We start from the raw sequence: 20757 nt of genomic DNA, 5'->3' as shown, positions 1-20757 counted from the left end.
AAGCCCACAGAAAGGCTCACATCTTGTCGCTCAAGCACCATCACATTCCTTAACTGCATAAACATGGAAAGATTCCCAAAGGAAAAAGCCTGCTCCGTAGCACGGTGTTTAAAGGCCATGAGTCACTTGAAAAAAGTTCCTTTTCAGAAGAGTTTGGAACACTCAAAAGGAAAATCCTTCCTCCCCGTGCGCGCGCACACACGCTATCCCATCAGATATAGTCAGGGAAAGCAACGATGTTATAAGGCTCAGGACAATTAGGGCCCTTGGATGAGGTTTGTGTGTATGTTAAAGTCATGCATCCACAATTGTTTTATGGTTTCTCAGTCTGACAGCCCACACTGTCATATGACTTGAGACAAATGACTTTATAACAAGCAGAGACATGACCTATTTATGCTCCATAATATAGCAAGGTTAGCTGGTAATGGCTTGTATTTTCTTCCGTGAAACAATGCAGGAGGTGGGGGGGTTGTTGTGCTTCCAGCAGACAGAAAGGGGAGCTTGTCACATGGCTGCATTATCCGTGGTTTTCAACCTTTTCCTTTTGCGGACCCCTAAAAAATTTCGAACGGAGGTCCAGCTCAAACCCTTCCACTGATAGCAACTGCAGCAGGGTCACACACAGAGAGGGGGTCACTATGGTAAGCAAGCCCCAAACCATTTTAAGGCTTATGGGTTAAAACCAACACCTTGAATTAATATAAGACATAAGAAAGGCCATACTGGGTCAGACCAAAGGTCCATCTAGCCCAGTGTCCTGTCTTCCGACAGTGGCCAGTGCCAGGTGTCCCAGAGGGAATGAACAGAACAGGGAATCAAGTGATCATCCCCTGTCACCCATTTCCAGCTTCTAGCACTGCAAAGGCTCCTAATAAACAATTAAGCCACAACCACCCTTCCCCTAGTCCTGATCCGCAGCACCATGCTATCCCAGCCCTGGGCTCCGCGCACACACAGCTCTGCCTACACCCCTCTGTCCCAACCTGCAATCCCCTGCTCTCCCAGCCCCAGGATCTCCAGGGTGGCTCGTACAAAACATATACTTGCCCCCCTGTAATTATATACACATTCTAACTACCCTTTTATAGAACAGGACTACACCAAAAAGGGCTGAAGTTTGAAACGTGCCATGGATCTAGCTTTTCTTGAAGATTAGGCCCATTCTATGGTTTGAAAGAAACTTGTTTTGATTTACCAAAGAGACAGGCCTGTGAAAATGGCCTGGGGCTTCATCCAAAGTCAATAATAGCCTGTCCACTGACCTAAATGAGCTCTGGATTGGGCCCATGCTGAGCATGCATAGTAGGAAATGTCCTTAACTCTCTACAGGTGTATACTTAGAGAAAGAATGTGCTTGCGTGTGCCATTATTTAAATACTTGTTTTAAGGAAATTGCAAACTCCAGCAGAACTTGAGAAGTCTGTAAGACACGTCAGTCTGGATTGTTTCTTTTCCTTTTTTAAAGCATTAGGAACTTAAATCCAAGAAACAGTTAATGTAACACTAAGGCTATAACCGTAAGGAATGAGGAGTTGCAGAACAGGGGACGGAGCTTTCTCAGGGGACAGACCAAGATTGTGGCATGAACTCCCATAGGAACTAAGGACCATCACAAACCTCACCACCTTCCACTCCAAGTTCAAGGCAAGTTTCTATGACCTGGCTGCTTTACAGTAAACGCATAGGGGTGGGGAGTGTAAAAATTTCTAAAACAAAATACTACACGGCACACATTTCTCTTCTCTGCAAGAGGATGAGAGAACAAACATGACAAATGTTGGTCATGCTACTTTGAGCACCTTCTAGCAGTGCATTAATATTAAGGTGATGAGCATGGTATAAGAACCTCTACAGAAAAGAATGAATGAAAGCTAAGTAGCCAATCTAAATGTTAACTTGGTGTGTGTATAACCTACTCTCCCGCACACACCACGTTATATTCTTAGTTTTCTGCTACAGGTATGTAGCCTACTATATTACTGATTGCTGCAAAATGTATACTGTAAAATCTACAGGATGGGTAAAGAGTGCTGCTGGAACGTAAAAGTTTTCATTGCCTGACATTTTGATACCTACTGTGCAACCTTAGGGTTACATTTGCACAGTTTTTGGCATTCAATAATCAATAATCATAATCTGTATAGAATATCACCACTTCATCAATGAAAAGTTAAAAGGAAAATGCTACACAATATAAGTGACTACTGCAGCAGCTATAGCTAACTGAATAAATCTTATGCCTAGAGCTGAACTAAAGTCATTAATGATGCGGGTGCACAAAGAGAAGGGAAAGAACAAAAAGAGCCTTGTTAATTTCAGCTCTATTAGAAATACAGGTGAATGAGGAATCAATGTTTGCCAAAAGGACAAAATCAGTTGGGGAGAGTATTTGAGACTCATTACAGGGAATGAGGAGAGAAAAACAGCTGAATAGCCCTGTAAGTTACTAATTAGTGTCTTGTTAAGAGCTAACACAGCTCAAAGTCAGAACAGACAAGGAACAGCCCCAGAACAATTCATTTTCTTTTCTAAATCCATGATTATACCTGCTTGTTCTGTTTTCTCTTTCACACTCAGTCCGAAGGCTGGAGACTGCCAAGGGGGCTATAGTCCCCACCTCCCTCCCTCTATTGTTGTTGCTCACAATGCTCCATAATCAACATGCTGTTTTTTCCTTTTGTAAATTAGTTGGCAATGTGCCAAATCATGAAAGGCTCGGTAAAGTTGCCTATCGGAAATTCCTCAATGGACTGAATAGAAATCATTCTCCCAGGGAGACCTAATCGGAGCAGGTTATTTTTTAGCAATGGGAGGAAAGAGGATTTGAAAGTAACTTCATCTTGATTTGTTATCAAGGATCAGGCTATAAGGAAACCCAGGAAGAGGACTTTAAGTTGGAAAGAAAACGACTGCAGGCCACACGTTGTGAGGCGATCGCAAAGACAGAAGGAAGGTACTCAAAGAGCAGAAGGTAAAGTCTGAAAAACAAAGGATTATCACCTACAGCAAACGCAAACAAGTTTAACAAAGCTGAGGCCAAAACAGGGCCGCCGGGAGGTGGGAGGGGGGAAGGGGGCAAGTGGGGCAATTTGCCCCAGGCCTCGGGCCCCACAGGGGCCCCCACGAGAGTTTTTTGGGGCCCCTGGAGCAGGGTCCTTCACTCGCTCCGGGGGCCCCGGAAAACTCTCGCGGGGCTGGGCCCCCAGAGCTTCTTCCGCTCAGGGTCTTTGGCGGCAATTTGGAGACGGGGGGTCCTTCCGCTCCGGGACCCGCCACCGAAGTGCCCCGAAGACCCGCGGTGGCGGGTCCTTCCGCCCCGGGATCCGCCACCGAAGTGCCCCGAAGACCCGCGGTGGGGGGTCCTTCCGCCCCGGGACCCGCCACCAAAGTGCCGGGTCTTCAGCGGCGGCCCCCCCGCCGAAGACCCCAGGGCCCCTGAATCCTCTGGGTGGCCCTGGGCCAAAGAAAGCTCCAGCGGGTGAGGCACTTTTCCTAGTACTGGAAAGAGTTGTGGAAACTACATTAAAACAGAACAGCATGTGTAAGTTGGGCATACAAACACTGCTGGGCTTCTACAGCACTAACTTTGGCACCAGCTCTGCTCCTTATGTTGGTACAGTGCATGGAGAGCTTCCCAGCATTACCCTATGGGTGACCTGAATCTGAACTGGAGGAGACAACGTGCGCTAAGAAATGGACAAAATATAATCCTCAAGTAACTGCCACACTACTTGAGGCCAAATGAAACAACTAATTTATTTCTTCTAACTGCCAAACAGAGGTCAACAGACTTTTAAACTGTTCCGTTTTCCCCCTTAGGGCCTGGATATAGGCTTGAGTCCAGTTTCAGCAGCAGAAAAGAAATATCTATTAAGTCACACATCTCCCTTTTGCAGACCAGTCTCTGACCTCAGATTCCTTTAGACGCGGTGCCAAACTGAAGACACTGAAATCCTCTAGAAAAGTAATCCTCACTCTCCATTTCTCCTGGAAAACCTTTGAGCTCCTGCGTCTGTCCTTCCTTGGTTCACTACCTATCTTATAACCATTTGTTCCTTCAATATTGCCTTCAGTGGTTCCTCCTTTCTGCAAGGTTCACCTGGGTTCTTTTTGTCTCCTCCTTTTCTTCCTCCTACACTTACCCCAATTTATTTAATCTGCCCCCATTTGTCTCTTCTAGCCCCTCTATGCTGATGACTCTCAAACCTACTTTCCACTTCAACATTTCTTCCTGTCTCATCGATGTCACGTTTGGAGGTTCCTCAAACTCTACACCGTTATATCTGAGCACCTCATCTTTCCTCCCAAACCTTCTCTTCTCTTCTCCAATGCCAATACCATCCTTGTCCGACTTGCAACCGTAGGGTCGTTTTTCAGTGGCTCTTGCTCTTCCATGCGCATCCAGGCTCTCACCAAGTCCTGCTGCTGCTTCCTCTTCAACTTTTATAAAAAGTAGCCCTTCCTCGATGTGCCTTCAACTGGAAAAGTTTTTCCATACCCAAGTAATCTTCTGGCTCAACTACTGCTACGTCCTCCCCTCTGGACTCCATTTTCCATCTCACTCACCTCTAGTCCATCAAGAATACTGTAGATAAAATGACTCATTTATCACTCAACCGATCACTCCTTTGTACAGATCCTCTCCTGCCTCCTCCTCCCCTACTGAATCAAGTGTCAGATTCTTGTCCTTGCCTTCAAGGCCCTGCATGGCTCTGCCTCTATCTCTTCTGGTTTCTTTTCGCACACTCCTCACTCCATCAGTGTGCAGCAGCATCACTCCCTTCATTTCCCTCTCACTCTCTCCTCTTCAGGCTTTCTCCCTTCTGCCTGGATCAACCCTTTATCACAGAACATTATGCCCCCACCATCTCCATTAACGCCTTCCTTAGAACCTATTTATTCCACTAGACCTTCAAATGCTAATCCCTGTCGGTATTATGTCATCCCCATCCCAATTAGCACCATCCTCTGGGTTTCCCACTGCATTCAAATCTGATCTGCGTCTCTTTTAAATTGTAAACTCCCTGTGGAAGAGACTATTATAGCGGTACAGCACTGATTGGTGCTTTAACAGTAATTAACAATCATTCAACACCCAGAACACTGGTGATGTAGCTACACTCGCTCTTGTTTTGTTTCTATTTTTCCCTGCCTGCCCCCAAATGAGAGAGTGTTACTTGTGTGCTCACACCCTTTCATCAGAGACTGTGAACCTCCCTAGGAAGGAGAGGTCCCGGTCTGGGCGTGCTCAGTAACACATTTCCTCTCTAGCATGCTGCCCATCTCGGATATTCTCACCTGAAGTTCTAATTCCTTTTCTTTCTTGACATCTTGCAGGCGTTTCTGGAGGGACTTTATCTCCTTCCTTCCTTCCTCCTCCCTAGAGGAAAAAGCAAAAGGGGAAAAAAACCTACATTCCTTGAATACAGCAGGAGAGAGTAGGGTTAGCTTTCCCCAGGAAGGGGACTTCCTCCCTTCTGATGCAGTGTTGCACCTTACAAAACACAGCCCTACTCCTCCTGCTTGCGCTGAGAGCTTGTAGGTTGGAAAGCTCCCCAGGACTCTGCAGTACCACAGGGTGAGCCATCTTTCCTTGGCTGGTTGGCAAACAGGCCATTTTTTGTCCACTTTAAGCTTCAGTATCTGAAAGTCATAAACTGGGATGTGATCATAGCGCTGATGACGTGGTAAATAAATCCACAGTGCAGTGATGTATGGTTCATGTACAACTGCTGAGCCAGACAGGTGGGACTGATTGGGAGAATGAAGCAAAAAATGCAGATTTCTTCCAACAGAAGCCTGTATAGACTCCACAAAGACTTGATGTATTTGGTTGAGAGAGTAGAGGAAGGAATCCTACTATCTGGGGACAGCTTCTATACTAAAACTCCCATAAATTTCAATGCAGGATCATGTCCCTAATCGCTAGCCATTTCCAGATTACACAGGCTTCAGTTTTTGTATAAGACTATTTTTGTTAAGGGTGAACTGAAAATCTATATGTTTAAAAAACAAACCCGTTCAAATTCTCAAATCAGTAAGGGGAGATGTATGGACACCAAAATTGACAAAGATGTTTACATTTAAAAACAAAATCTTGGTAGTCTTTGGTGCAGGCATATTTTCTGTTATTGATGGGCAATTGGAATAGTTTTTTATTTGCACCAGCTTTCCACTTTATCCTTACAAAAGAAGAAGAAAAAAAATCTGTGCCTTAAAATGTATAGCCAGTAGCCTTCCAGCTTGTGTTACCCTAGCCCATGTCACTCTGATTTTTTTCTAAGGTTTTCTGCTTATAATCTAATATCCATACAGGGGCTTGGGTGCATATGGCACTTCATTAATCAATTTGACAGGTCCCTGCCCTAAGGAGCTTACACTCCAACATACATTCCATCTTGAAGAGTCACCATCTGGGTGAACGTGATTGAGAGAATGAATTTCCAGTCTTATTACAGGATAAAGACTACTTGTAGACTCTCACAGGTTGACACTTAAAAATCAAATACGTAAATTTCTCTGTAGACGTCCAAAAATCAGGGGGGCTCGGGGCTTTTGCATATACTGTAATGAATAATCTCTTTGTAATGTTCCCTAGTACACTTTAATATAGTACTGTTTCGAACAGCACTATCTTAAAGCGTACCAAGGAACCCTTAGTGTCTACACAGACCAATTAATCCACAACACATTGGTGCGCTTTAGAAACCACACCTCTGTAGCCCACATTACTGCTCCATTTAGACAAACCTTTAGACACATGTAACCATTTCCGGGGTTTATCGGTGTTGGGATTTTTTTTAATCGAGTGTTTTATCTATGTTTATTGGACAAAACCAAAAATCAGAAGCCATGTTATACTGGAAGACATATAGGGCTCACTCAAAAAAGTGCAAAGGAAGGTGAACCCTTAGCACTGATTAGACACATCTGATGGATGGGGAATAAACTGAGATGCCATTTTCAGGTGTTGTAATTTGTCCATTTTCTGCTTGAACTATCTGATGGTTATTCCACAGACAATCACCACTCGTCATTTTTCTTCTGCCCCCTGCATGGGTAAGCAGAACAGATCCCTCTAGTTTTAGATAGTGGGACAACTGTTGTATGCAGCAAGTATCCACTTGAGGAAATTAGACACTTCTCACTTAGGCCTCCTCTGCTTTGGGGATTTGCCTTGATCACAGCCGTTGGTGGCCACCACTGTAGCTGCTTAAAGCCATAGTGTGCACTACTGGTGCTTACATTTGTTTGAAATCAGGGTAAGCTTCACCCATGCAAATCGCAGCATTGCCTGCCTACGCTAGATGCAGGATTCTGCTGTTTGCTACACAGAGCAAAGCAGCCTTCAAACAGTGGGAAATGCTGGTGGTGAATTCCCCTCGCGTGACAGCTGCCATCTTGGCTGATACACCTGGGATTGAACTGAGGACCTCCAGAGCCAAAAAGCATGACCTACAGCTTGAGCTAAAGCTCTGTACTCGGGGCTGTAACAAACTCCTATTTGCTGCAGATCGCTACAGAGGGGAACCTGTAATGCACTCACCAGTGGGTTACACTTGCCTAAGGTAACGCTCTGCTGATGGAGGCAGCTCTGCCAACTCTGTGCTCCCTGTCCCCAGCATAAAGGGAGGCAGGGGGCACGTCAGTAGCATTCTGGTGGCAGGACATGGGCAGGAGGGGGGCGTTCCCACCGGAGACAGGACAGTAGGCCCAGAAGTGACTTCTCTCCCTAAATGTAATGTAGTGAATGTTTACGAAGTACACAGCAATGCTCAGATGGAAGAAGCCGTGTTCTCTTGTATCCTGTAAGTGAGAACATGTACTCAGGAGCAGTGGTGATTGAAGCTGGGAAAATGCCTAACACAACCCTAACCTGATGATGGTGGTGTAGAAGTTAGACTTCCTCTCCTCCTCTCTCCGCACAGCTTGCAGCAGACTCTGAAACGTTCCTGAAGTCTGCATTTCCTGCAGAGTTTCTGCAATCACATCGCTCGCATACTGCCTGCCGACAAGAACAAGGAGGAACACAACAGCAACTTAGACAAAGATGTTATTTTCTGGCAAGTCAATGCCTGGCTCAAACATACTGGCCCCTTTATTGTTCACTGCTAAAAAAGTTACAGTAACGCAATGTCCTGCTTTTCGTCTGTTCAGGTTCTTACACCAAATCCAAGGCGTTTCGTCTGCACTACACAGTTTTGCTGACATAGCTATAATGGCTAGGGGTGCGAAAAAAATCACTCCCCTTACCCACGCCGGCAAAACCTCTGATGTAGATAGAGTTATGTTTCCCCCTATAACTCCCACTTGTGCATCTGGAGTATTTTGTAGTATGGTGGAGGGATTACGTTTATGCCTTAAGACCGTCCAGTGTGGCTGAGTTATCATTTAACATTTATATTACAGTAGCACCAAGAGGCCCCACTCAAGATGGAAACCCATTGTGTTAGGTGCTGTACAGGCATTCACACAAACATGGTCCCTGCCCTGAAGAGCTCACAATTTACCAGCATGTAGAATTTCCTGGTGCATATGTGATTACATTCTCAGTGGCAATTCTGCATTCATTTGGGAATTTTTTTTGCACTGAATTTCCTTGAACTCCTTCATTTGATTTTGCTGCTTAATTATACAGGCCAAGATTTTCTAATATATGTGCCTCATGTTAGATTCCTTAAATCAATGAGCTGCTATGTGCTCAGCACTCTTTCAAATCAAGCCATCTAATTAGGAGCCTAAATATGGGCTAACATCTGGCACCGTTCACTAAAAGTCACAGTCCTTTCTGATCACTCACCTATCAGCTTGAACTTTTCTGAGGTTATCGGAGGACACAGCACTCTGTTTTGCAGCCCTACTAAAAAGATGATTGGCCCTTTTTAGATCTCCACTTGTCTCTTGCAGCTGCTGCCCCAGTTCTGTGAACTTCAGTGACTCGGAGGGAACTGTTGGCCTGTTCTCTGACCTTGCTGACATGAGATGTTCAAACTTAACCCCCAACTCCTTCTGGCTCTTGACGATTTCACTAATTTCTTGGGCATCAATCTACAAGGGAACAAAAGAGATGTATGTGCATAAGGGACAGAAGAGAAATGAAAAACTCTGCAATGTTATGTAACAGAAGAGGAAAAAGTTGATTAAACAATAAACGAGATTAGAATCATGCCCACAGCCATTGATATAGTGTATTAAATTACACACCAAAGAGACAGGAGTCTGAAATCCAAAAAAATGCAGTCTTTATTTATTTATAATGCATGCTTGATTTTGCAAAGACCTTTACCCCTCTTTAACTTTAAGCACAGGGTCAGGAGGGGAAATTCAGAATATTGGCCGCTACCTTCGTAACAAGCTATATGGAAACATTTTGGATATTTTAGGGCAGTCTAAGGTGTGAGTTGGAAAACAAACGATAGAGATCCTCCGCTGATGTAAATTATCATAGCTCCATTGAGTTAGGACAGTTAACCAGCTGAGGATCTGCCCAGATGTACTGTGTGTATGTGTATTTGTGTGAATAGGTATATAAATTGTATACACTAAATGTATACAGACAGGTGCAAATAAAAAAAAACTACTTTAAATGAACAATATTAAAATAGCTTGAATCTTAAGTTCTTAAATGACCGAACTTCAGAAAAACCTGAGCTTGGCAAAGAAACTGCTTTAATGTAATGTAGTATCTACAGGCCCTTTGATAGGTACCTTAAAATCCCTAGAATAGTTCAATTACCAAAGGATGGAGAGTTTGTAAATTGCATGAGGTGCCTTTTGTTCAGTCCGCTAGCAGTTTATTTTTTTGCGGCACAGTTTAGGAGGCAATTGCACTAAATTCAGCAAATGGAAACACTCCATTCCTCTGGGGGGGCACATGAAATGGAACAGTGCGCCCTAGTCATTGATTGAGAAAGTTAATGAATGATCAGCTGACACGGTGATTAATGTTATATAAAATGTCATAACTATGATTGACTTCTACAGCTATGTGCTAGGCAGAAGATAGGGTGCCTTGAAGTGAAACTGACAATTTACAATTGAAAAATATGGGATGGGATGCAGTGCAAAATGACAGAGCAATGGAGTTAGCACATAGCTGTTCTCTATATTGGGCATGACTTTCATTGACACTATCACAAACTGAACGTGCGCGTCAGGAGAACACCCCCTAGAATCCTTGGGAATGTGTTTTCTCTGTGGGCGTTCAATGCCAATGCTAATATCAGAAGCTTTCCACACGCTATTGAGAATTCATATCTGGGAGTAGGTGGAACTAGTCCATAGATCTCATTTCAGGGAAGGAGTGCCCTCTACTGTATGGCTTAAGCATTAGTCAGGCTCTGAATCCAGTACACACTTCAGATTCTGAGTATTCTCTGTCACAGTATAATAGACTTCTTGTTCTTGAAAACAGATAAGAGACAAAGGACTGGCATACAAAATTAAATTTTACTTTACTCTTCCTCTTTCTTTCTCTGCTGATACTTTAGGCTTGGTGAGAAGAATAAAACAAAGCCGCATTAGACCAGATAAACTAAGTTCCAGTAGTTTATGCCACCTCAGTCATGATGCTTCAATTATTTCCAGTTCCTTACTCAGAAGGAAAAGTTTTATAACTGCTCAGCCTGGAAATTGGCTGCTGCCTTAGGTAAAAGTTAAGATTCTTGAGGTGATAGCAGAGATCAAAACAATTTGCCTCTCAAGATAGTTAGACCCACTCTTGGGTCTTACCACCTCATTCGCCACTCTACCATCACCTGCAACTGCCTCCTTCTCCAAAAACATCTCCGCACTTCCAGTAGGCTGCCTCTAATACATGGAACACCCTTCTGAGCTGCCCTCTCCTTCAAATCTCCCCTCCAGACCCATTTATGCTGCGATGCCTAATGTGAAATCAGCCAGCTAATGACTCTAGGCTGAGGGACAGTTGGTTAGTTATAGATTTAGGGCGGAATTTTCAAAAATGTTCAGTGTTGGCCCAACTCTGTTCCCTCTGAAGTCAATGGGAGTTTCATTAGTGACTTCTATGGGAGCAGAATTACATCAGTACTGAGTGTTTTTGAAAATCCTATTCTTATTTACTTTTTAAAAAGAAATGCATGTATGTATATACAACTTAGCTATGTTTGATGGTTTTCCTTTCCCTACTCCTTTGCATTTTGTCTGTTATCTTAGATTGTAAGTTCTTTGGCATAGGAATCATGTCTTTGTTTATGTCTGTGGAGTGCCTACCTGAATGGGACCCAAATCCTTATTAGGGCCTCTGGATGCTACTGCAATATAAGTATTAAAATCAGTCTCCAGCTGAACAACAAGATGATGCATTTATAATAAGAACGGCCACACTGGGTCAGACCAAAGGTCCATCTAGCCCGGTATCCCCTCTTCTGACAGTGGCCAATGCCAGGTGCCCCAGAGGGAATGAACAGAACAGGGAATCATCAAGTGATCCATTCCCTGTTGCCCATTCCCAGCTTCTGGCAAACAGACTGTTCCTTCTCTCACGGGCTGTGGAGCGCTTTACAATGAAAATATATCCACGTTTATTTTTAAGAAGAGTCAAAAGAAGGTGTAGCATAAAGACAGGAAGGAAAATAAGAGAATTTTAAAAATAGAGGCACCTACATTGCTGATGTCTGTCCTGCCCTCATAGGAAACTGGCATAATATATCCAAGAATAGCAAGCTGATCGAGACAGTCCTCCAGCACAGCACAGATTTGCACAGCTTCCAGAGGCGAGAATATTTCCATCTTTTTATTTGCCATGTTCTTGCTAAGAGGAACAAGCACAGCATGTGACAATGAGAGAGAGCGTGGAGTTAGCAATAACAGTGTAAGTAATACTAGATACTGAAATAGCCTTACACCTGCAGCCTTTCATCTCTTTTCTAGTTTTTTGTATAAGCTGTCCTGCACTCATTACCCCAGAAATCCTGCTCCCCTAAGGGCTGCATTTGAACATAGCAGGAACCTTAACTCACATTAACAAACTAGTTTCATAGCCCTGCTCATCTTAGATATGTTTGGGCAGCCTGAATCCTAGGGCGCAATGCTCCAAATTGGGTCAAGTGGCCTGGCCCTCCCAGCTCAGATTGGAGCATCCAGTGCTGAGATTTGCAGACTCACCATCCATATTGAAAATGAAGGTGCCTGCTAGCTATGTTGAACTCCATAGGTTGCACTTTTGCCAACTTATGCTTTAAACTGTTCCTCATCATTACCTTGAATATTTTTGGATCATCCCATTGACCTCAATACGAGCTGTTGGGAGCTCAGTACTTTTTGAAAATCAGGCAAGAGCCTATGTAGGGACTGGGGAAATTAACTTTCGCCTCCTATTTTTGAAATCTTGAACAAGTTTATTTCTATTCAAATGGAAAAAGTATGTTTATATACAAATAAGCATTCCCATGCCACCTTTGCAAATCAAACAACACAGCATTAGACCACACTGAAACTAAATGGAAATCGACCAGTCGATTTTCTTTGTCCAAGCTGAGCAAAATGCATAAGTAAACATCACCATAAACAGTGGGGAAAGTATGTTAGAGTTTTTCAGTTTTGAGTTTGTCATCTAAACTGTAACATAGTTAAAGACATTTTTATTGTACATACATGGGATTTTTAATCACACTATCCCTTTTAACAACAAAACTTAGAAGGAATGTGTCTTAGATTTAGCTTTTTGCAGACAGTGGGGTTTTTAAAAGGAAAAATAAACATGATTGTGCTGAGATCCTCATACAATTTAAACTATCAATTTGTGCCAGTTATTTTTAAAGAAAAAGGAACAAATCCCAGTCAAGATCTTACGCAATTTTTTTATTTTTGCTTAGTAAATTTCCAGAATTATTATTTGGTATTTGAATAGCAGCTTCTCGTCCATGTTACAACCCCCCTTCCCACCCCTCACAAACAAAAAAAAACCCCATCACACATGCACACACGCATGAGTGCACACACACACAAAAGAGATTGTATTTGTACAGCAATCTAGCACAATAGGACCCTGATTCTGATTGGGCCTTCTGGGTATTACAGTAAAGTCTAATAATAGAAGTCTCCACTGGTCCTTATCTGTCTACTGTTGGACTTGGGCCATGTTTAAAATCTCTTGAACAAACACTCGAGGTCTGCAGAACATTACAGTCCCGGTCTGCAAGCACACTCTGGAAATGAAGCAGAGCCGTGATTAACAGGGTTGAGGCATTGTTATGCTCTATGAATACTAAAGAGTTTTAGATTAAGCCATTCTCTGTATCTGCACTGGAGTTAGAGTGAGTTACTTTCTTCAGCAACTTCCTGACTTGAAGAAACTGTAATCCTTTAATATTAGAATATGAAATTAGTTTCAAATAGGCAGAAGATGAATATAATTTGTTAGTTCAGGTCTACCAGGTTTCCAGCATCACAAGAGGTGGGGTGCAGTAAAAGGACCCTCTATTTTTAATTTGTCTGTTTCTTGACATTCTGTTTCATGGAGTATGTTCCTTGAAGATATTAATCCTTTCCAGCAGGTTTAACTAGCCACTGATGGCATCTTCAGTTTGACTCTATAGAACAGGGGTGGGCAAACTACAGCCTGGGGGCCCTTCAAACGTTTAAATCCGGCCCTCGAGCTCCTGCTGGGGAGCGGGATCTGGGGCTTGCCCTGTTCCACATGTGCCTTGGCTCCACACGGCTCATGGAAGCAGCAGCATGTCCCCCCTCCAGCTCCCATGCGTAGGGGCAGCCAGGGGGCTCTGCACGCTGTCCCCTCCCTTAACGCCATCCCTGCAGTTCCCATTGGCCGGCACTCCTGACCTCCAGTGCCTCAACCCCCTGCCCCAACCCTGATCCCCCTCCCACTCTCCGAATCCCTCGGTCCCACCCTCCTGCACCCCAGAGCCTGCACCCCCAGCCGGAGCCCTCACCCCCCCACCCACACCCCAACCCTCTGCCCCAGCCCGGAGCACCCTCCTGCACTCTGAATTCCTCATTTCTGGCCCCACCAGAGAGCCCGCACCCCAAGCCAGAGCCCTCACCCCCTCCCACACCCCAACCCCCAATTTCATGAGCATTCATGGCCCGCCATACAATTTCCATACCCAGATGTGGCCCTTGGGCCAAAAAGTTTGCCCAGCCCTGCTATAGAATCATAGAAATGCAGGGCTAGAAGGGACCTCAAGAGGTCATCTAGTCCATCTCCCTGTATTGACGCAGTGCCAACTACATCTAGACCATCCTTGATAGGTGTTTGTCCAACATGTTCTTAAAATCCTCCAATGGTGGGTATTCCATGACCTTCCTTGGAAGCCTATTCCAGAGCTTAACTTCCCTTAGAGTTAGAAAGTTGTTCCTAATATCTAACCTAAATATCCCGTGCTGCTCATTAAGCAGATTACTTCTTGTCCTACCTTCAATGGACATGGAGAACAATTGATCACAGTTCTCTTTATAACAGCTCCTAACTTAGCTGAAGATTGTTATCAGGTCCCCCTTTGGTCATCTTTTCTCAAGGCTAAACGTCCATTTTTTTTAACCTTTCTGCATAGGTCAGGTTTTCTAAACTTTTAAGCATTTTTGTTGCTCTCCTCTGGACTCTCTGCAGTTTGTCCACATCTTTCTTAAAGTGTGGTGCCCAGAACTGGACACGCTACTCTAGCTGAAGCCTTACCAATGCTGAGAAGAGTGAAACAATTCCTTCTCATGTCTTATCATGCTCTTGTTAATACACTTGTAGTAGGCTATACCTTTCTAGCACCCCCTTGGGGAGAGGGTCTCAGGAGGCAGCTGTGTTAGTCTGTATCCACAAAAACAACAAGGAGTCCGGTGGCACCTTAAAGACTAACAGATTTATTTGCCCAAATAAATCTGTTAGTCTTTAAGGTGCTACCGGACTCCTTGTTGTTTTTTTGGGGAGAGGGGTGGGCACTGCCCCGTCTCTCAGCCCAGGGCACAGGCCTCCAGCTGTGCTGTTCAAGGCACCTTGCAGGGGAGAGGGGAGCTAAAGGAATCCAAACAAAAAGTCAGTTTGCTTCCACAGCCCACAAAAAAACAGAGTCCAAGCCTTTGGGAAGTCAAAGAAAAGTACCAGCCCTTCTCCTTTCTGAGAGGACCTGAGAAGCCAACCCATTTCCCCAGTCAGTAACCCCTGCTGCCAGGAAGCTCTTACTTGCAATCCTGCTCCTACAGAGTACCACCCTGCACTTTGTCTTTGTTAGTGTTTTGACACAGCAGCCTCCTCATACGAAGCTCTGACCACCACCTTCTTCATTCATTGTTAGTCACGTTTTGGTTTTTTAAATATCCTTCTACAGCAAGGCGTTTTTTGCACTATTGCATTTCCCTGACATTCTCACTAGTCCCTGTAGGGAAAAATCTTTGATTCTGGGCGGACTCGATTTTTCATCCAGAAACTTTCCTTCCATAGAATATTTTCCACAATGCCATAGAACAGTGGTCACCATCCCATAGATCGCAATCGACTGGTCGGTCGTGATCTCCAGCTACTAAAAGTCCGGCAGCGTAGTGGGGCTAAGGTAGGCTCCCTGCCTGCCCTGGCCATGTGCCGCTCCCTGAGGTCCCAAGGAGGTGGGGCAGTGGTCTCCATGCGCTGCTCCTGCCTGCAAGCACTGTCCCCCGCAGCTCCCATTGGCCGGGAATGGGGAACTGTGGTCAATGGGAGCTGCGGAGGTGGTGCTTGCAGGCAGGAGCAGCACATGGAGCCACATGCCCCCCATCCCCCAGGGGCTGCAGGGTCATGCGTGTTGGTTGCTTCCAGGAACAGCGTGGGGCCGGGGAAGGCAGGGAGCCTGCCTTAGCCCCGCTGTGCCGCTGACTGGGAGTTGCGTGAGATAAGTGCAGCCCGGTGGGACCCCGCACCCTAACCCCCCCTCCCAGAACCAGCACCCCATACTCCCTCCTGTATCCCAACCCCCTGGCCCAGGCTCAGCCCGGAGCCCCCTCTCACACTCCAAACTTCTCGGCCCCAGCCCAGAGCCTGCACCCCCTCCCAAACCCCAACTCCCTGCCCCAACCCAGTGAAAGTAAGTGAGGGTGGGGGAGAGTGAGTGACAGGGGGGGATGGAGTAAGCAGGGCGGGGCTTCGGAAAAGGGGCAGGGTAGATCCTGGGTTGCACTTAAATTCAAAAAGTGATCTTGTGCGTAAAAAGGTTGGAGACCACTGCCATAGAACATCACCAACAGTTTCTTTGGCTTTGCACACATTACACAGCCCATCTTTATTTCTTTTTAATACAGTTAACTTACTATTTAAGGCACAAGGACCTGTTAGCCCTTTAAAAATGACTACTTCATTTTTTCTAACATAACTCTGGAGCATGGTATTATCTTCAATTCTTGAGCATACATCCTAAAACCTTAGTCCTTTTTTCCCCCTTAGTCCATAGTTCTTGCCATTCCTTCGCAAACTCCTCTGTTACCCTACTTTTGAATTCTTGTCTAGTTAAAGATATCTTAATATCTATCTCCTCATTTTTTCCAGAGCTTGTTTTGCTGCTTTGTCAGCCCTCTCATGTCCAGATATTCCGATATATACCAGAATCCATGCTATTGTTACAGATACCTGCTTGCATTAGTTCTGTAGTTAGGAACATTATTTTACTTATGTCATTTCGGCTTTCCCAATTCTGATTGTCATAATGCCTGACAGGTGCAAGTGCAGGTCAGTCACACATCTTTTACCCAGGTGTAACGATGCGGTTCTGGCGGGACCCAACTGAGAGTGCCAATTTAGGACAAATTGCTCCAACAGAGCAGTTACAGCCCAAGGCTGGGGTTTCTCCACCTCTAAGGCAAACCAAACCAGCCAGACAAAGAGGACTTCGGTCTTACCCCACTGGCTAACCACAAGTCACACAAGCAATTTCCTTAGCCACTCCAGTTTCCCAGTATCATCACCAGTGCCACTCATCATGGGGACAAATGGTTATGAAAATCAATACTCTAGTAAAAGAAAAAAGGTTCTCCTGATCCCACAGGACCAAGCCCCAGACCCAGGTCAATATACAAATTAGATCTTACCCACAAATTACGCTGTTGCCAATCCTTTAGAATCTACAATCTAAAGGATTATTCATAAAAGGAAAAAGATAGAGATGAGAGCTAGAATTGGTTAAATGGAATAATTACATACAGTAATGGCAAAGTTCTTGGTTTAAGTTTGTAGCAGTGATGAAATAAACTGCAGGTTCAAATCAAGTCTCTGGAGTACGTCCCAAGCTGGGATGGGTCCTCAGTCCTTTGTTCAGAGCTTCAGTTTGTAGCAAAGTCCCTCCAGAGGTAAGAAGCAGGATTGAAGACCAGATGGAGGAGAGGCATCAGCCTTTTATAGTCTTTTCCAGGTGTAAGAGCACCTCTTTGTCCTTACTGTGGAAAAGTACAACAAAATGGAGTCTGGAGTCACATGGGTCAGTCCCTGCATACTTTGCTGAGTTGCAAGGTGTATTTGCCTTCTCTCAGTGGGTCAGTTGTATAGCTGATGGTCCTTAGTGGGCCATCAAGCAGGCTAGGCAGAGCTAACACCAACTTGTCTGGGAAGTTTCCCAGAAGCATAGCATAAGTTTGAAATACAGACAGTATAGAGCCAATATTCATAACTTCAACTACAAAATTAATACACACATATAGACAGCATAATTATAACCAGCAAGCCATAACCTTGTCTTACACACCTCATTTGACCCCCTTTATACAAGATTTGGTGCCACTACAGGACTTTGGTTGCAACCGTGTTCTATATGGTCCCAGTTCAAATCAATAACGTGACACCAGGTTAGTGCCAACATTATCCCTATTAGTTCAGCCATCAGTATGGTCACACAATTCGACAGTCTTTTAGGGTTCTGGATTCCAAAACTAGGAACACAGAAGGCTGTTCCCACTCTACTTGTGCTGTCATCTTCTGAGCCATCTGTATAGACTTTGCAAAGCTGGTCCCATTTTTCATAAATAAATTCAGAAATGGCATTGGTCATAATGAGTGGGTTTTTCCTTCCCTCGTTTTTTCATATAGTTCCAAATCCACAAATGGGGGAATAGCTGGTGAGCTGTAGCGCTTCAGTGTAGACACTTACTATATAGACGAGAGGTTTTCCCATCACTGTAATAGTTAAGCCACCTCCCCGAGAGGCTATAGGTAGGTCAACAAAAGAATTCTTCCGTCGACCTAGCACTGTCTACACCAAGGGTTAGGTTGAGGGTTAACTGCTTTGTGGATTTTTCACACCCCTGAGCAATGTAGCTGGGTCAACTTAACTTTTTAGTGTAGATCTGGCCTAAGAGTTGTTTCTGAGACCGAACCTAAAGCTTGGCATCTATAGTCTAAAACTGATCTGATCAATGCTCTGTACATCATCGTCAATACCTTCTTATCTGCACCCCATTTGTTTCCAGCTATGCTTTTGAGTAAGTTCATCCTACTTTTACACTTTTGTATGATATTGTCTGTGAGTTGTACAAGCCAAATTATCAAACACTACTCCTAAGACCACAACCTTCTGAACTATCTGAATTTTTTCATCATAAAGAAATAAGTTCCAAACTTCCCTAATTTTCTTACTGGTTAAAGGCATTCCCTTATTTTTAGAAAGTAAGAATTTAAATCCCCGATCATTTCCCCACTTAGAAATTCTCGGAGTACCTCATTTGTCTTTTCCCGTCTAATTTAAGTGTATTATGCTTAGTCTATATAGCACAGACAGCTGCACGCTTTCTGGGAAGTCATTTATCATAAGGGAAAACAAAACAAGACTATAAATATTCCTTTGTGGAGTTCCATTTGTAAGCTTGTAGGTTTTTGATAAAGCTGTTCCCATTTTTACTAAAAAAAGTCCCTTATCCACCAAACCATTTCCCCTTTTATTCCAATTTTGGCTAGTTTATATAGGAGGTCTTCCCTCTATAGCATGCCCTATGCTTATTCAATGTCCAGGAAGACTGTTATCACAAAGTTCTTAGTTCTTATGCTTTTTTGACCTCTGTTTCTAGTCTCATGATATGGTCAACTCTGAATCTTCCTTTTCACAAACCACTTTGTACCTCAGTTAGACAGCAATATCATTTTTCTCCAAGTAGTCCACTAGTCTTACATTTATACTTTTCCCCATGATTTTACCCCACATGGCATGTGCGAGCAATAGATCTATAAGCATCAGATCTTGTATGAACCTTGCCTAGTTTCCTAACTGGCATCACCAATGTTTCTGTTCTACTGGCAGTAGTCCTTTCCCCCATATATCATTATCCACCCTACACTGACCAGGCATCTTCCTTTTTAAGAACCTGCCCATATATAGGCTTTGCAAGCCTCACAGATGTACTTGGTTGAAGCTGATTGTGCCCTGAGAAGCTCTTTAATTATTTCCTGATGTGGGTGGGGATCTGTCTCTCCACAACATCCCAGAATTATATTAACCTTTTTTGCAAGTGCAACACATTGTTGGCTCATATTCAACTAGTGATCCACTATAACCCCCAGAGTCTTTTCTGCAGAATTACGGCCTAGCTAGTAATTTCCCATTTTGTAGCTGTGCATTTGATATTGCCTTCCAAAGTGAAGTACTTTGCACTTGTCTTCACTGAATGTCAGCTTGTTGGATTCAAACCAATTCTCCAATTTGTCAAGGTAGTTTTAAATTCTAATCCTGTCCTCCAAAGTACTTGCAACCCCTCACAGTTTGGTGTCATCTGCAGATTATATAAGCACACTCTCCACTCCATTATCCAAGTCATTAATGAAAACATTGACTAGTAAGAGACCCAGAGCTGACCCCTTTAGGACTCCACTAGATACACCCTCCCAGTTTGACAGTGAACTATTGATTACGGCCTTTCAATCAGTTGTGCACTCACCTTACAGTAATTTCCTCTAGACCATATTCCTCTAGTATGCTTATGAGAATATCATGTGGGATGTGTCAACAGCCTTACTAAAATCAAGATATGTCATGTCTACTGTTTACCCCCATCCACTAGGCAAATAACCCTATCCAAGAAGGAAATTAGATTGGTTTGGCATTTGGCTATTATTTATTAACCTGTTATTCTCTAGGTGCTTACAAACGGATTGTTTAATAATTTATTCCAGCATATTTCCAGGTATCAAAGTTAGGCTGACTAATATATAATTCCCCAGGTCCTCTTTGTTCCCCGTTTTAAAGACAGGCACTATGTTTGCCCTTCTCCAGTTCTCTGGACCTCATCCATTCTCCAGGAGATCTCAAAGATAATCACTAACTAACAGTTCCAAGATTGTTTCAGCTATGTCTCTTAAATGAACACTGTCAAAAGAAATCACATTTTAAAAAATGCCTTTACCACTGTTACTGATATGACCTAGATTGTTAAAACAAAGAATGTAAAAATACCTCCTACTTCTCATCATTAATTATGTCTGTTTATTCTTTTCACTTAACTCTGACAGTGAAATTAATCTAGTAAATAAAGTTAGTACAAAAAAATAAAAACTTAATTTTTTCTTATACTCAGAAACTAATAATCCAAGGAAGAAGTGGAAAATACAAGTCCCTCTGACTGAATTTTGCTTGTTATAAATGACTTAGATAGTTTCCCTTTGGGGTAACATGCACTAGTACAATGTTGTGGTAGAGATATGTTTTAAATTAAAAATATGTTTTATTCATATTAACATTTTCTAAACACAACCGAAATTTTGGGTCTAAACTACATGAGACGAGTCCCTTTGCATCTGGTTTATATAAAGTTTGCAGCCACAAAGATGACAATATAGTT

The 20757-nt window shown here is 43.6% G+C and overlaps 1 protein-coding gene across 5 annotated transcripts in view; it reads right to left on the bottom strand.

The window, feature by feature from the left end:
- The window catches only part of IQCG (IQ motif containing G), a 36722-nt gene that overhangs the window by 12658 nt on the left and 3307 nt on the right, over positions 1-20757 (bottom strand). For 3 of the 5 annotated variants that reach the window (XM_054040759.1, XM_054040761.1, XM_054040762.1), the window contains exons 3-7: positions 17141-17373; positions 11629-11776; positions 8804-9051; positions 7880-8008; positions 5302-5383 (exon numbers count right to left, since the gene is read on the bottom strand). In XM_054040759.1, coding sequence (XP_053896734.1) covers positions 5302-5383; positions 7880-8008; positions 8804-9051; positions 11629-11769 — 600 coding nt within the window. In that variant the 5' untranslated portion in view covers positions 11770-11776; positions 17141-17373. The remainder of the gene's footprint in view (positions 1-5301; positions 5384-7879; positions 8009-8803; positions 9052-11628; positions 11777-17140; positions 17374-20757) is intronic. The other 2 variants (XM_054040760.1, XM_054040763.1) reach the window with 2 other exon arrangements.

This window comes from Malaclemys terrapin, chromosome 9 (assembly GCF_027887155.1).
Source record: "Malaclemys terrapin pileata isolate rMalTer1 chromosome 9, rMalTer1.hap1, whole genome shotgun sequence".
In the NCBI taxonomy this organism is placed as follows: domain Eukaryota; kingdom Metazoa; phylum Chordata; order Testudines; family Emydidae; genus Malaclemys; species Malaclemys terrapin.
This window is presented reverse-complemented; position numbering and strand designations above follow the sequence as displayed.